Here is a 16157-nt window from a genome sequence, read left to right on the forward strand (position 1 = left end):
ATTTGTAGACTTAGAGAAAGCTTTTGACAATGTTGATTGGAATACTCTCTTTCAAATTCTGATGGTGGCAGCGGTATTTACAATTTGTACAGAAACCAGATGGCAGTTATAAGAGTCGAGGGGTACGAAAGGGATGCAGTGGTCGGGAAGGGAGTGAGACAGGGTTGTAGCCTCTCCCCGATGTTATTCAATCTGTATATTGAGCAAGCAATAAAGGAAACAAAAGAAAAGCTCGGAGTAGGTATTGAAATCCATGGAGAAGAAATGAACACTTAGAGTTCGCCGATGACATTGTAATTCTGTCAGAGACAGCAAAGGACTTGGAAGAGCAGTTGAACGGAATGGACGGTGTCTTGAAAGGAGGGTATAAAATGAACATCAACAAAAGCAAAACGAGGATAATGGAATGTAGTCGAATTAAGTAGGGTGATGCTGAGGGAATTAGATTAGGAAATGAGACACTTAAAGTAGTAAAGGAGTTTTGTTATTTGGGAAGCAAAATAACTGATGATGGTCGAAGTAGAGAGGATATAGAATGTAGACTGGCAATGGCAAGGAAAGCATTTCTGAAGAAGAAAAATTTGTTAACATCGAGTATAGATTTAAATGCCAGGAAGTCATTTCTGAAAGTATTTGTATGGAGTGTAGTCATGTATGGAAGTGAAACGTGGACGATAAATAGTATTGACTAGAAGAAGGGATCGGTTGGTAGCACATGTTCTGAGTCATCGAGGGATCACCAATTTAGTATTGGAGGGCAGCGTGGAGGGTAAAAATTGTAGAGGGAGACCAAGAGATGTATTCACTGAGCAGATTCAGAAGGATGTAGGCTGCAGTAGGTACTGGGAGGTGAAGAAGCTTGCGCAGGATAGAGTAGCATGGAGAGCTGCATCAAACCAGTCTCAGGGCTGAAGATCACATCAACAACAACATTCTTTCAGGATATAGAGCTGCTTAAAACTAGAAAAACTGACCCTACTGTGTTGATAATCGTCAGTATTCAGTGTGTAACAGTTCTGCGAAGATGAGATCCAAAAAGTTTTCAACAATTTCCGTAGCGTACGTTTACCAAGATGGACGTGTTCAAGTGTTCTGCACAGCCGACACAGGAACACTACGACGACATCCACCAGCATTGCTGGAAACCATAGAAGGTAAATTGAAACTGCAATTCTTACTTTACGGTGTTAAACTTTCAAACTACTGATAATTATAAACAATTAAGAACGTCATTACTATCTTTTGTTAAGAAAAACCTGATTATTTTTTTGTAAAACACGCGGAGAGTGACCACACTGGCAAGTTACATTAATGTGACCACGTGTCAAAAGCCTTAATAACCACCTTTTGCAGCTTGGACCGCTGCGAGACATACAGGAAGACATTTGGTGAGGTTCTGGAAGATGTCGACAGGGATGTGGATCCATGGCGACAACAGGGCCGTAGCCAACTGCGCTTTCTATGTGTCTCGATTGAGAAACAGCCCGATCGAGGTGGTCCCACGGATTCTCGATTCTGTTTGAAAGCGGTATGTTTGGTGGCCAGGTGAGTACGGTAAACCCATCTTGAGGCTCTTCGAACCACACACCAACACTGCGTACTGCGCGACACGTTTCATTGTCCTGCTGGTACCCTACTGGCCATTAAAATTGCTACACCACGAAGATGACGTGCTACAGACTCGAAATTTAACCGACAGGAAGAAGATGCTGTGATATGCAAATGATTAGCTTTATAGAGCATTCACACAAGGTTGGCGCCGGTGGCGACACCCGACACCTACAACGTGCTGACATGAGGAAAGTTTCCAACCGATTTCTCATACACAAACAGCAGTTGACCAGCGTTGCCTGGTGAAACGTTGCTGTGATGCCTCGTGTAAGGAGGAGAAAAGCGTACCGTCACGTTTCCGACTTTGATGAAGGTCGGACTGTAGCCTATCGCGATTGCGGATTATCGTATCGTAACATTGCTGCTCGCGTTGGTCGAGATCAAATGACTGTTAGCAGATTATGGAATCGGTGAGTTCAGGAAGGTAATACGGAACGCCGTGCTGGATCCCAACGGCCTCGTATCACTAGCAGTCGAGACGACAGGCAACTTATCCGCATGGCTGTTACGGATAGTGCAGCCACGTCTCGATCCCTGAGTCAACAGATGGGGACGTCTGCAAGACAACAACCATCTGCACGAACAGTTCGACGACGTTTGTAGTAGCATGGACTATCAGCTCGGAGACCACGGCTGCGGTTACCCTTAACGCTGCACCACAGACAGGAGCGCCTGCGATGGTGTACTCAACGACGAACCTGGGTGCACGAATGGCAAAACGTCATTTTTTCGGATGAATCCAGGTTCTGTTTACAGCATCATGATTAACACTTCAGTGTTTGGCGACATCGCGGTGAACGCACATTGGAAGCGTGTATTCGTCATCGCCATACTGGCGTATCACCTGGCGTGATGGTTTGTGGTGCCATAGGCTACACGTCTCGGTCACCTGTTGCTCGCATTGACGGCACTTTGAACAGTGGAGTTACATTTCAGATGTGTTACGACCCGTGGTTCTACCCTTCATTCAATCCCTGCGAAACCCTACATTTCTGCAGGATAAATAATCTCCCCAATTGAAAACGTCTGGTCAATGGTGGCCGAACAACTTTCCCGTCACAATACGCCAGTCACTACTCTTGATGAACTGTGGTATCGTGTTGAAGCTGCACGAACAGCTGTACCTGTACACGCCATCCAAGCTCTGTTTGACTTAATGCCCAGGCGTATCAAGGCCGTAATTACGGCCAGAGGTGGTTGTTCTGGGTACTGATTTCTCAGGATCTATGCACCCAAATTGCGTGAAAATGTAATCACATGTCAGTTCTAGTATAATATATTTGTCCAATGAATACCCGTTTATCATCTGCATTTCCTCTTGGTATAGCAATTTTAATGGCCAGTAGTGTATATGCTGTTGTGCCGCGGAGAAACAAAGTGCATATACGCGTGGACATGGTCGGCAAGGATAGAAACATTCTTGTGTTGATCCATTGTGTTTTCGATAATGACGCTGTCACACTGGGAACGCTACGAAAACATTCCCCAAACCATAACGGCCTCTCCTCCGGCTTCAGTGTTTGCTGTGAGATTTTTAAGCCGTACAAGCGAACGGCCATCTGTCCAATGAAGCATGAAATTTGATTCATCTCAAATGGCCACCTGGCGCCATTCAGTAGTCTACTCACGGTACTGACGTGCAAATGCCAGCCTTCGTCGCCGATGAACGGCAGTCAGCATGTGTGCATGAACGTCGCACCTCCTGCAGAGCACCACACGAAGGAACGTTCGCTGGACAGCCGTTGAGGAAACGCTGTTGTTAGCCCCGTCGTTTGTCTGGGCTTTCAGTTGCTGACCAGTAGCACACCCATTCTGCAGCTGTCATTCTCCCCTGTCATCTATGGCCCATAGTGCACCACAGTTGCCTCGGCGGCTGATTTGGATAACGCCATTCTCGACGCCTGATTTGTATAACGCCATTCTCGACGCCTGATTTGTGTAACGCCATTCTCGACGCCTGATTTGTATAACGCTACACCCTATGGGGAGAGAAGGAGAGTTTCAGTTTCAACGAATTTTTTTTTTTTTTTTCTTTATTGTGATTTCATGCCCCTGCCCCATATGGGCAGGGGAGGGCTGTCAGCAGCACAACTGGCCGCTCTGCAGCCGAATGACATGATAACTAAAACAAGAATAAATTAATACATACATAAGGAGATAAAAAAGGGGAACATAAAACAGAGTAAGGGGAGAAAATGGAGGTAAAAATACACTGTCATGTAGAAGTTCATTGGGAACAGTTAAAAAAGTCACCAGAAAGTTAAAAAACACAATTGGCGATTCTTAAAACACAGAGAAGACACTGGATGCGCATGCACAGGTTAAAAGTTGGCCACAGTATTAAAAACACTCCGATCAGTTTCAACGAATCAAAGTTTACGAAGTAAATAATTATTTTTTATTTATTCGTACCCATGTTCCTCGCAAAAATGAGAACATGGATTTTCTTGAATTACAGCGCAAAATACCAAGAATCAAAACAAATGTTTAAGACAGAATGGACGTAGTTTTTTATTTAGAATCTGATTCTGCAATAAAAAATGGGTGTACCCATTTGAAATTTTAAAGTTGCCTCCCACCCCATCCTCAGGGGGCTGGGGTGGCCGGCTAATTTTAGCACCAGCAGATGTCCCCCTCGAAAATAATCAACTTTGGAATCTACGCATTTTGTCGTGTGAAGCTTATTTTTCGAGTTATTCTGATTTGCCACCTTAAAATTCACACCCTGTATATCTTCCATTGCTAGTGCTGCCACCTACCGTCTGTTATTGCATGTCGACATCGAACACAGGCGTTTGTCACAGTAATGTGTAATAGCCGGCACGGTAGCTCAGCGTGTTCGGTGGGAGGAATAGCTGCCCTCTGTAACAAAATAACTGAGTGAATGGGTGAATGACAAACTTGAACAAGTGTGAAGGGACATCCTTCCAGAACAAATACAACGACCAAAAACGAACAAAATGAGATTTAAGAAAAGTGGTCAGTGCGACAAAATACCAATCCTAAGAGCCCGGGTTCGATTCCTGGCTGGGTCGGAGATTTTCCCTGCTGAGGGACTGGGTGTTGTGTTGTCCTAATCATCACATATCATCCCCATCGACGCAGAAGTCACCGAAGTGGCGTCAAATCGAAAGATCTGCACCCGGCGAACGGTCTATCCGACGGCAGGCCCTAGCCACACGACATTTATAAAGAGAAATGTGAGGGACAGTCAGAAAGGCTCTCTGTGGGGCACAGTGGTGTAGGAGACACCAGACAGGGCATCTTGTTCGGGAGAAGGCGGACGGTCGCCAGCGAGAGCGGCGGGAGCCCTCCGAGCGGCAGCCGGATTAGGCTGCACCAACGGCTACCGCTGCAACATGCAGATATCGACTCGCCTGACTGCCTTCGCGAGGTGCTAACAACAAGCCTACATGATAATTTTTTATTTTTACGGTACGTGAAGTTCATAGCTCGAATATCAATCAACCGAAGCATTTCGATGCAGCTCTCACAAATTCTCGGGAAAATCGTCTTTGAGGTTTTGGAAGAATAGCAAGAGTTGTATGCTTATTTTACATAGGGCAGAGAAGGTCGCGCTCTCGACTTGTTGGAGTTAAAAATTTACAATGCCAAAAGGCATCAACCCCCTAGGGTACCAAACGCCTGCTTTGTTTTGTTTGATAACATACTACAAGAACCAATTTTTTTTTTTTTCTTTTTGTGGTGGTGCTGAAGTCTGATCAACTTCGTTGATTTTTACTTCTGTAGGGAATGGAAGGGGTAAAAATTTTCTCTTTATTTATTTATCCTTCTTTCAGCTTTAGTTTGGGCACACAGAAGGGTCCTTTAACTCGCTGCTTTTGGTGTGTGTTTGAAAACATGTGTGTAGAAGTGCTAAAGAACGATATGGCCTTAAATTATGGAGAATTACGTAGGGATATCATTTACGGAGGCTCAAATACTATCGCCTTCGGTACTTTATATTTGTGGTTGCGTAATGGTTCTACCACACCTACTGTGGTGAGTTGTGGTGTACTGTCACGTATCATGTCCAACTTCCGAAATAAGGTTCGTGCCTTCTCCTTGACCTTGTTTGAGAGGTAAGATTCGCTTAAGGCTCGATGAATGTCATGATTTCGGATCCACCATTGGGCTCCTGTGATCCATCGTAGGCATCTGCTTTGTACAACCTGTAGCTTCTTGTAGTTAGTGGCACACGTAGTACCCCAAGAGGTCGATCCATACAAAATAGATGGTTCGACTGTGGCATGGTACAACTGGAGTTTCGTGCGTTGGCTGAGGTATGGGCTCTTCAGAAATGGGAGGAGAGCTCCCAGCATTTTGAGGCCAGACGTCTTCTTCTCCATAATATGATGACTATACAACAGTTTGGCGTCCAGATGCACTCCCAGGTATTTTACAGTTGTTGCCAGGGGAGTGGCTGGTCTGATATCCGTAGGCGTGCATTGACGATGGGTCTCCGACGTGTGAAGACAATAACTTTGGTTTTCTCTGCATTGACCGTTATTTTGTTCATGTGGGTCCAGTGGTCCACTAAATCTAGTTGGCGCTGCATTCGTGTGACGAGGTGGTCCATTCTGGTGCCTGCAGTCAGGAGCGCTGTGTCGTCGGCATAGAAACTGGCAGTAACATGTGGCACCGTCGGGAGGTCGTTAATATATAAATTAAACAGCAGTGGAGATATGACCGATCCTTGTGGAAATCCTTCAAGGACAGGCCGTGTTGTTGAATTCTTGTCGTCAATGCGAACATATAATCTGCGATCCTGAAGAAAATTATCGAGAAGTTTTAAGTAGCAGTCTGGTAGGGGAGTGGTACGTCGGAGCTTGACGATCAAGTTGCGTCGCCATACTTTATCGTAAGCCTTCTCTAAATCGAGAAATACTCCAATAGTATGTCGTTTCTTGTTGAAATTGTCTTGGATAGATTCCGTGATGCGCAGTAGTTGTAACTCAGCCGATAGCTTCGCCTGGAAGCCAAACTGCTCCGGTCGGATGATGTTGTGTGCCACAAGGATGTCCAGCATGCGTTTCAGTAGGACACGTTCCAGGACCTTTCCCAGCGTCGGCAGTAGACTTATGGGTCTGTAGCTGTCAGGGTGTGAGAGATCCTTGCCCGGTTTTGGTATTGGCACTATTCTGGCAATCTTCCATGCCTCTGGGAAGTATCCAGTCCTGAGGCAGCTGTTCACTATCCGGGTGAGAAGCACAACAGGCTTTCTCGGGAGGTGTTTCAATTCCGTATTGCTGATTCTACCTGCTCCAGGTGAGGTGTGTTTGCTATACTTGGTAATCCTCCGAATTTCCTCCGGCGTTGTCAGCCGGGGCATAGTGTTGATCGGGGCGTCCCGAATAGCTTCCCATTCCGCCGCTGTGTCGGTGGAGTGCATCATCTCCATCCTCTGTGGGGGGCGTAGTCATCTGTTGTTGGTATGTATCCGCATACAGCTCCGCCAGTGAGTCGTACAAGAGGCCATGGGGTCCTCGAATTGCCATTTTGGGGGGCTGTTGCTGTCTGAGACTTTTAACTATTCGCCATTCATCTTTGGTGCATAATAGAAAGTTGTCCATTTTGAGTTCCCACGTGTGTTGCTTCCAGTCCTGAACCTTCCGCCGGAGTTCTCGGGTTAGTCTGTGAGTCTCCCCTCTATCATCCGGATGGCGGTAACGGACCCATCGTTTCCGAAATCGATTGCGCCTTGTCTTAAGTTCCTGCAGTGGTGGTGGAAACTCGTCATAATTGACTTCTGGTTGCAGGTGCTCCATGAGTGCTCGTTGTTTCGCATTGTTAATCTTCTTCGTGAGTACTGCGACTGCCACATCAATCGCTTCTCTGGTAGTAACAACCTGGGTTGGTCGCACATTGTTGTTGAGGTACGCTTGGAACTGCTGCCAGTCGTAAGTTCTTGTCGTCGGCAGTGGGAGTTGCAAAGTAGCCCTCTCTATGAGTCCTAACCGGTCTGTGGTCCGACGAAAGATCATCCAGCGTCCGCAGTTGGAGATTCGGGTTGATGTTCTTGATTATGGCGATGTCTAGAACATCAGGGTCTTGTGTCTGGACGTAAGGTATCCTCGTCGGTTCCCGTGGTCCATGGACGGAAACATGTAAATTCTCAGCCAGTGCAAACAACATATGTCCTTTTGGGTTAGTCTTACGGGAATTCCAGGCAACATGTTTACTATTAAGATCCCCTCCAAGGAGGATCTTGTCGTAACCCTCTGTAACAGCTTAAAGATCTTCGGGGTGGAGAGGCTTCTTTGGGCTAAGGTAAGCCGCAATACAGGTAATGTTTCCGAGCGTCGTGTGGATTGTTACTGCCGTGGCCTCTAAAGTCTGGAGTTGGGGTAAACGTTCTAGGTGGTGACGAATGCATTTTTCGATCAGAACTGCGGTCCCACCACCCCGTCGGCCCCGTCTGTCCGTCCGGTAGATGTGCATGTTCCTCAAGCGGAGGTCGGTTGACTCGCGGAGATGTGTTTCGGAGACAAATGCTACGTCTATCTTGTGGCGATGTAAGAAGTCCGTGAATTCTATTTTCTTCAGTTTCAGGCCGTTGGCATTCCAAATGCAGAAGTTAAGATCCCTCGTGTGATGCCGTCTATCCATTTAGGGTGTTTGAAAAGCTGTCAGTATGCTTTCGAAAAGCGAGAGGATAGACGTCAGCTTCTGCTGGAGGGCGGTGAGTAGTTGAAGAATATCTGTTAACGCTGGTGTAAAGGTGGTCGACCAGGCAGATGATGTCTCCACTGGTGTTGGAGTCGGCGGATGGGCATGTATTGCTTCGGAGTACGAGCGCTGTTGTCTTGTCTGTCGTAGAGTCACTCTGGGTGCCGGTTGTGGTCGAGAGGTGATTGTTTCCACAGGGAGAGGTGCCGCTTGTTGTTGGATGGCTGGAATCGCTGCCATGGCCGAGTTCTTAACAATTATAGGCCGTTGTGGGGTCGAATTCTTTGGTGTCCTTCTAGTATATTTCCGTAGGAGTTCTTGAAATTTGGGGCAGCCACGGAAGGTCGCTGGATGTTCTTGATCACAATTGGCGCACTTTGGGGGCGCCGTCCTAGGATGGGTACAATTCGATGATTTATGGGATCCACCGCAGCGGACGCAGCGTGCTGGCATGCTGCAGTAGTTCGCTGTATGCTCGAAACTTTGGCAATGTCGGCACTGGACTGGCCCTTCTTTACTATTATAGGTTTCTATTATCACTCGTGTGTAGAGCAGGTATTTGACATCATAGATCTTGTCACTGTCTTTTCCGGATGGGAGGGTGACTCGGTACACAGGTTGCGGTATCAATTGTTTCGTCTTCTCGTCGCGTTCCTTAAATTGGTAGACTTGTAGCACTTTGAAGCCTTTTTCCTTGAGGGCAAAGGAAAATTGTTCTTCGGTAACTTCCGCCGGAAGGCGTTTGACAACTACTTTCAGTTCCCTGTCGTCTGGTGCTTGATGCGTAAAATAGGAGAAGCTGTGGTTCGTGAAGAATTTTATTGCGCGCCTTTGGTCTTCGAAGGACTCAAACTGGTATTTGATGCGGTCCTTTTGGTATATAGCTTTAAGGTTGCCCTCTAGAAGTCCGTTGAGCGTTTCATTGAGGTGAACGTAATCCTTTGTGTAATAAATTGTGACTGGGGGCACTTTGCGAAGCACATTCTTGTCTCTGTCCACGGCTTCTGCGGCATTAGAAGTTTGTGCCTGCGGCTTGTTGGTGGTTGATGGAGGCGCAGCTTGAGGTGCCAGTGGGGCGAATCGGTTCGTTGTGGGGATGGTCTCCGTTCGTCTCTTAGCCGGGTGGGCTAAGTCTTTGGCTAATGCGTTGCTTCAGCGCCGTTTGTTGTATACGAGCGTAAAGTCCCCCTCTGCGTGTGGGGAGTCGTTGTCGTTTTCTGCTGGAAAGGCCGCTGCCATCTCCGCGTCGTCGACCGTTTGGTGGGAGTGCTGTGATTCGACATCTGAGTCCACAGATGGAGATGCCAGACAGGTGTCGTTATCCTGCTCTTGCGTGTCCCGTGAATAGTGGATTAGGCGTTGTATGTCCTTCAGCGTTTCTTTATCCTCCTCCCGACATATATCGAGTCTTCTGGCGTAGTCCTGGCGGTCGTCTTCATTGCTGCGTCCGTCGTGATGTGACGTATGACCGACGTCCGAATGCGGTTTCGTCGTGTGGTGTGTAGTCTTCTGCGGTCGAATAGCGCCTGTCGATCGTCGTTCTATCCTGTCATGAACCGGTGCCGTAGCCTGGGTCGTCAACCTGGGATCCGTCCAGTGTGGAGCGGCCGCTGGAACGTCCGGCGGGCCAGGCCCAACCGACCGACCGACCGACCGACCGACCAGCGGCCGACTCCGGCTCGTCCGAGGCGGCTGCCCCGGCCGCGCGCGCATCGTCCTCGCTCGTCGGCATCGCGAACTCGACTCGCAAGAACGAATTTTTTTTTTTTCTTTATTGAATTTCAATTCCCCCCGAAGGGGGCGGGCTGGCAGCAGCTTAGTATGCCGCTCTTCAGCCGACAGATTTTGTGACAAAGATCAAGAGAACAGATAATAAAAAACAGGCGATAAAATCGGAGACTTAGAGAGTAACAAGGCGAAAAGAAATCGTGGAACTTAAAACAACAACACAGGGATGATGACGCTAATAAAAATGCATACGAAGCAGACAGGGAAAACAATAGACAATTAAAAAACACGGCGACAGTCTGGATTCTGTTCGCAAAGGACATAAAATTCACACATAGCGACAGCATGGTTTCTGTTCGCAACACGAGAAAGACAAACAACACTGAATAGTCACTGGAACACTGCGCTAAAAAGTTGGCAAATGTGACACCACAGTCGAGAGCAGGTGGGGGGAAACTGGACAGAACATGGGAAAACAAAAAAGGGGGGGAAAGGAGAGTAAAAGCGAAGGGGGGAACCGGAAAAGGAGCTGAAGGAGGATGAGGACCCATAAGAGGGGTGGGGGGCAGACGCGACAGGGAGTGGGGTAGGCAGAGGAGGGGAATACAAAAGGACTGGGGGGGAGAAGGGAGGTAGGGAGAGAGTTAGTGGGGAGAAAAACAGGACTGAAGGGGGGGGGGAGAGGGAGCCCAGGGAAAGGACAGAGGAAAGGAGGGGGATTGAGGATCAGAGTTGATAGGAAGGATAAATGGAGGGAGAGAGGGCATCATCCGGGAGGGGGAGTTGACGGTAGCCACCTTGGGAAAGGAGATGGAGGGTGTAGAGATGGAGGGTAGGGGGGACACAACGGTGAAGACGTGGCAGGGGGCGGGGACGGGAGAGGAGAGGACCAACCAGGGGGTGAGGGGGAGCAAGACGGCGGGAGGTGTAGAGGATGCAGATATGTTCGAGGAATAGGAGCAGATGGGGGAAAGGAATGAGATCATAGAGGATCCGCGTGGGGGACGGGAGGCGGATACGGAAGGCGAGGCGGAGTGCATGACGCTCAAGGATCTGGAGGGACTGATAGAATTTGGGGGGGGGGCAGATATCCAGGCAGGACTGGCATAACAGAGGATGGGATGGATGAAGGATTTGTAGGTGTGGAGGATGGTAGAGGGGTGCAACCCCCATGTCCGGCCAGAGAGGAGTTTGAGGAGTCGGAGGCGGTTGTGGGCTTTGGATTGGATGGAGCGGAGATGAGGTATCCAGGTGAGGTGACGGTCAATGGTGAGGCCAAGGTAGGTGAGGGTGGGGGTGAGGCGAACAGGATGTGCACAGACAGTAAGGGAGAAATCCAGGAGTCGGAAGGAGCGAGTGGTACGACCTACGATGATGGCCCGGGTCTTGGAAGGATTGAGTTTCAGGAGCCATTGGTTACACCATGCAGCAAAAAGGTCAAGGTGATGCTGGAGAAGGCGTTGGGACCGTTGGAGGGTAGGAGCGAGGGCGAGGAATGCGGTGTCATCAGCATATTGCAAGAGGTGTACTGGAGGGGGGGGGGGGGTGGGGGTTGGGGCATATCTGCCGTGTACAGGAGGTAGTGGAGAGGGGAGAGGACAGAGCCCTGGGGCACACCGGCAGAGGGGTAGAAGGTGTGGGAATTGGCATGATGGACGGTAACATAGAAGGGGCGGTGGGAGAGGAAGGAGGCCACCAGACGGATGTAGTTGATAGGAAGGGCGTAGGTTTGGAGTTTAAACAGGAGACCGGGATGCCAGACACGGTCGTAGGCCTTTTCGAGGTCAAGTGAGACAAAAATGGCGGAGCGACGGGAGTTAAGCTGGAGGGAGAGGAGATGAGTGAGGCGGAGGAGTTGGTCATCAGCAGAGAAGGAGGGTCGAAAGCCACATTGGGTGTTTGGGAGGAGGTGGTTTTGGTGGAGGTGGAGATGGATGCGCCGGGAAAGGATGGATTCCAAGAGCTTGCTGAACACCGATGTGAGACAGATAGGACGATAGGAAGAGGCATTAGATGGAGGCTTATTGGGTTTGGAGAACATCAGGATACGGGAGGTTTTCCACAGGTCGGGATAGAGGCAGTGGCAAGGATGACATTGTAGAGGGTGGCAAGGGGGGAAAGGAAGGAGGGAGGGCAGTGTTTGAGGTGGCGGTAGGTAACGCAGTCGTGGCCGGGAGCAGTGTTGCGTTTAGTGCGGAGTGTGAGGCTGATGTCCTGTGTAGTGATGGGAGTGTTAAGTGCAGAAGGTGGGGCGTGGCCCAAGTACTGGAAGCTAGGAGCAAGGGGAGGAACAGAGGTATTCGTACGGTCCATGACATCAGGGAGGAGGGAATAATCAAAATGGGGATCATCTGGGATGGAAAAAACATCAGAGAGGTGGGAGGCAAAGTGGTTGGCCTTACTGAGGTTGTCAGGAAAGGGACGGTCATTAAGGAGGAGAGGGTACTGAGGGGTGGGGCGGTTCCCAGTAAGGCGGTGGAAAGCAGACCAATACTTGGAAGAGTTGATGGGGAGCGTGGTGTTGAGTTGTGTACATGTCTGGCGCCAGGCTCGGCGTTTCTTCGCAACAAGCAGGTTGCGGATGTGTCGCTGTAATTGCCGGTGGCGGGTAAGTGTATCCCGGTCACGAGTGCGGAGAAAAGAGCGGTAGAGGCGGCGGGACTCTCGAAGGAGAAGGACGGCCTTTGGAGGCAGGGCAGGGCGGTGAGGGTGGATGGCTTTGGTGGGGATATGGGTGGCGACGGCGTCAGACAATGTCTGGTGCAGGAAGGCAGCAGCGCGAGCAATGTCATCAGGAGACTGGAGGGTAAGGTCGTGGCCGTCAACCTGGGTGTGAATGGAATCCCGGTAGGCATCCCAGTTGGCACGGGAGTAATCATGGACAAGTTTAGGAGGGACGTCAGGGCGAGGAGCGTGGCGGGGATGGCGACCGTTAGAGATAGTGAGGAGGACAGGAGCATGGTCATTGCCAATGAGGTCAAGGACATCCGCGGTGATGCGCCCAAGGAGGTTTGGAGAGGCAAGGACCACATCAGGAGTGGTGTTGGATTCGGGAAGAACGAAGTGATGCCTCGGGTATTTATACCTGGCCTTACTTGATGAGTTATGTTGATGACAGAAGGCAGTTCCCTTACTTCCGCACAGTAGTCGCTCTAATCTTGCACCTGATTATCTCCTACCTACTCGTGGAATGTATAGCCAAACTATATAATTTTATTTATTGAATGCTTATACGTTGTTTAAAAGTTTTCTGTGGGAGACATGTCACGATGTATGTGAAGCCCTCTATTGGTTAAGTTCTTACGATCGGTGCGCGCCTACATAAGATCCCAGTGGCCGACCCAACAGAGGGCGCTGTTCATTGATCTGTCTCTTTTTCAGCTGTCATATAGACATTTTATCTTTCATAAGTAATTTATAGGTTGCCACAGGCAATGTATTACGCTATATGAATTGTTGACCGTAAATTCACCATAAAAAAAATAAGGGTACGATCTATATTCTTCATATATTTTCTTTTAATAATTTTACATGGGTAACTGCATTCATCTTTCAATGTATCACAATTGGTTTCTATGATAGTCATCAATTTTAATAAGTCTGCTACATGCATTTTATCTAATGTGCTTTTATCAGATTATGTTTTTGCGTAAATGATGACTACATATAAGCAAGCCCACAGTAGCGACACCTAAGGAAGGTGTAGGTAAACAGATTTCTACTGCACCTCAGTAGCTAGTTGGCAATAATCACTATGGGGACGATGTGGCCTATTCTACACCATATTTTAAAGATATGTGTCGATGCTATGCTGATTATATTTACATGTTTTGACGATGCCATTATGGCCGTATCACTTTAGGGCATGGTGTAAAAAAGGTACGTTATACCATAATTTATCTGTACATTTCCCTGGTGTATGACAGTATATTGTGATACACATTGCTGTTTTATGTTAAAAGACACACTGCTCATTAGATGTATATATTTTAGTTCTGAAGATGGTCATCGTCTAAAGAATTCATTTGTGATCAGAGACTGGAATAAAAAAGCATTTTGGAAGAATCTTTAATTCACTAAATATACGGGAGTTCCTTCATTTGTTATGTAGATAGATCGTAGTAGCTGCCTGGTGGCTAGAGTCACAACATCGTTGTTACAGTCTACGGAAATCAGCTCATAGATGTTAGCCACAGATAGGACTGTGTATACAGTTAAGGCCTAAAGATGGTGTACTGAATCACCGGAACTGGTAGCTATATAATAAATTACATCGGAAGGACGGCTGCAGTTTTCCATTTAATTTTTACATAAGTGAATGGCCCAAGTCCCTCAAACCTTCAGTCAGAAGACTGGAAGTACAAAAACAAAAACTAGTAAACACAACTCACTTAGGACACCCTGCTGTGGCAGCCACTTGTTGATCATAACATTATCTGGTTGTCCAGGCAACGAGTCGTTCTCCCATTTCCAAAGGACTCGCTGTGGCAGCTCTCGAAACGCATCCAGGAAGGCCTGTATCTTCTCCCAAGGCAACGAATTACTCTTGACGTTGGAGCCGAGACTGAAGTAGATCACTCCGTGTTCCGCCCCGTCCATGAACTCCTGGATGTCCTGCAATAGAGGAAATAACACAATGGCTGAATAATTAAAATCTCGTTGCCTTTCGCCCGAATGTCACTCTTGATTGAGTGGTGTAACAAGAGGCTCCTTCAAGTAAATCAACAGAGAAACAAAGTCACAATCCTTGGCCACAACACTCTACAATTGCTTCCTTGCAGATTTCCACCTCGCCAACTACAACCAACCCGTCCCTCTAACTAACAAAGAAAGCAAAGAAAATATTTTAGACTAGCTTTCGACAGAAAACTAATATGGAAAGCACACCTTCTCAACATCCAACACGAAGCGCTATACATGCTTAAACTACCAACAGGCAACATCTGGAATCTACATCATTCTATCATTATCCTTGGCGAAAAATCCATCATCTTCCCAATCCAAACTTATGACAATGTTGTCTACAACTTCGTCTCTCCTAATTTCTGGAAATCCCTTGAAATCCTAGAAAGACATACACATCGCTTCACGTTCCGGAACCACCTACGTTAATAAGTTCTATTCCTACACTAACTCTCCATTTCACACACCTTCTTTTCTTGGAATACATTCGAATCCATCACTTTAACTAAAAAAAGGTCAAAGCAATCAATATCTTACCTTCCACGCAACTTCATGCCTTATTCATTCTCTCCCACCGAACGTTCGACCAATATGCACTACCCAGAGATGAAATCTGCTCCAAGATATACCCACCTTGCCTTCATCACTAATGCTCCTGTTCACGCCATTCTTCGGTTTTGTCCCTCTTCCATCCTCCCTCTCAAATTATGTTAGTGGTTTCCTATGGCTCCACCGAGCCCCACTGCAGTAGGGTTTACTCATTATTCCAACTTCATCACGAGTGTGACCTTTCTGATGCGCCAGCAGCATAATCAGTACATCATAACAGCGTCAACATCATCCATGACAACATAGAGATGACAAAAGTCGTGGGATACCTCCTAACGTCGTGTCCGACCTCCTTTTTCGCGGCATAGTGTAGAAAATCGACGTGGCATGAATTCAATAAGTCATTGGACGTCCCCTGCAGAAATATTGAACCATGCTGCCTCTAAAGCCGTCCAAAACTGCGAAGGTGTTGCCGGTGCAGGATTTTCTGCATGAAGACCTTACAATTATGTCCACTGAATATTCAGTGAGATTTAACTCGGGCGATATGGGTAGCCAAATCATTCGCTCGAACTGTCCAGAATGTTCTTATAACAAATCGCAAACAATTGTGGCCCAGTAACATGGCACATTGACCCATAAAAATTCCACCGTTGTTTGGTAACATGAAGTTTACAAATGGCTGCAAATGGTCACCAAGTAACCGAGTATAACCATTCCCAAGCAAAGATCGGTTCAGTTGGACCAGAGGACACGGTTCACGTCACATAAACACAGCCCACACCATTATAGAGCCACCACCAGCTTGCGCAGTGCCTTGTTGACAACTTCGATCCATGGCTTTGTGAGGTCAGCACCACAGTCGAACCCTACCATCAGCTCTTACCAACTGAAATCGAGACTCATCTGACCAGTCG

General features: G+C 47.8%; 1 protein-coding gene across 1 annotated transcript in view; it reads right to left on the reverse strand.

Moving 5' to 3' along the window:
• Positions 1-16157, reverse strand: part of LOC124595428 (UDP-glucosyltransferase 2-like) — a 123544-nt gene that overhangs the window by 33231 nt on the left and 74156 nt on the right. The window contains exon 5 of the mRNA XM_047134166.1: positions 14400-14622. Within this exon, the coding sequence (XP_046990122.1) occupies positions 14400-14622 (223 nt within the window). The remainder of the gene's footprint in view (positions 1-14399; positions 14623-16157) is intronic.

Source organism: Schistocerca americana, chromosome 2, assembly GCF_021461395.2.
Source record: "Schistocerca americana isolate TAMUIC-IGC-003095 chromosome 2, iqSchAmer2.1, whole genome shotgun sequence".
NCBI classification, from domain to species: domain Eukaryota; kingdom Metazoa; phylum Arthropoda; class Insecta; order Orthoptera; family Acrididae; genus Schistocerca; species Schistocerca americana.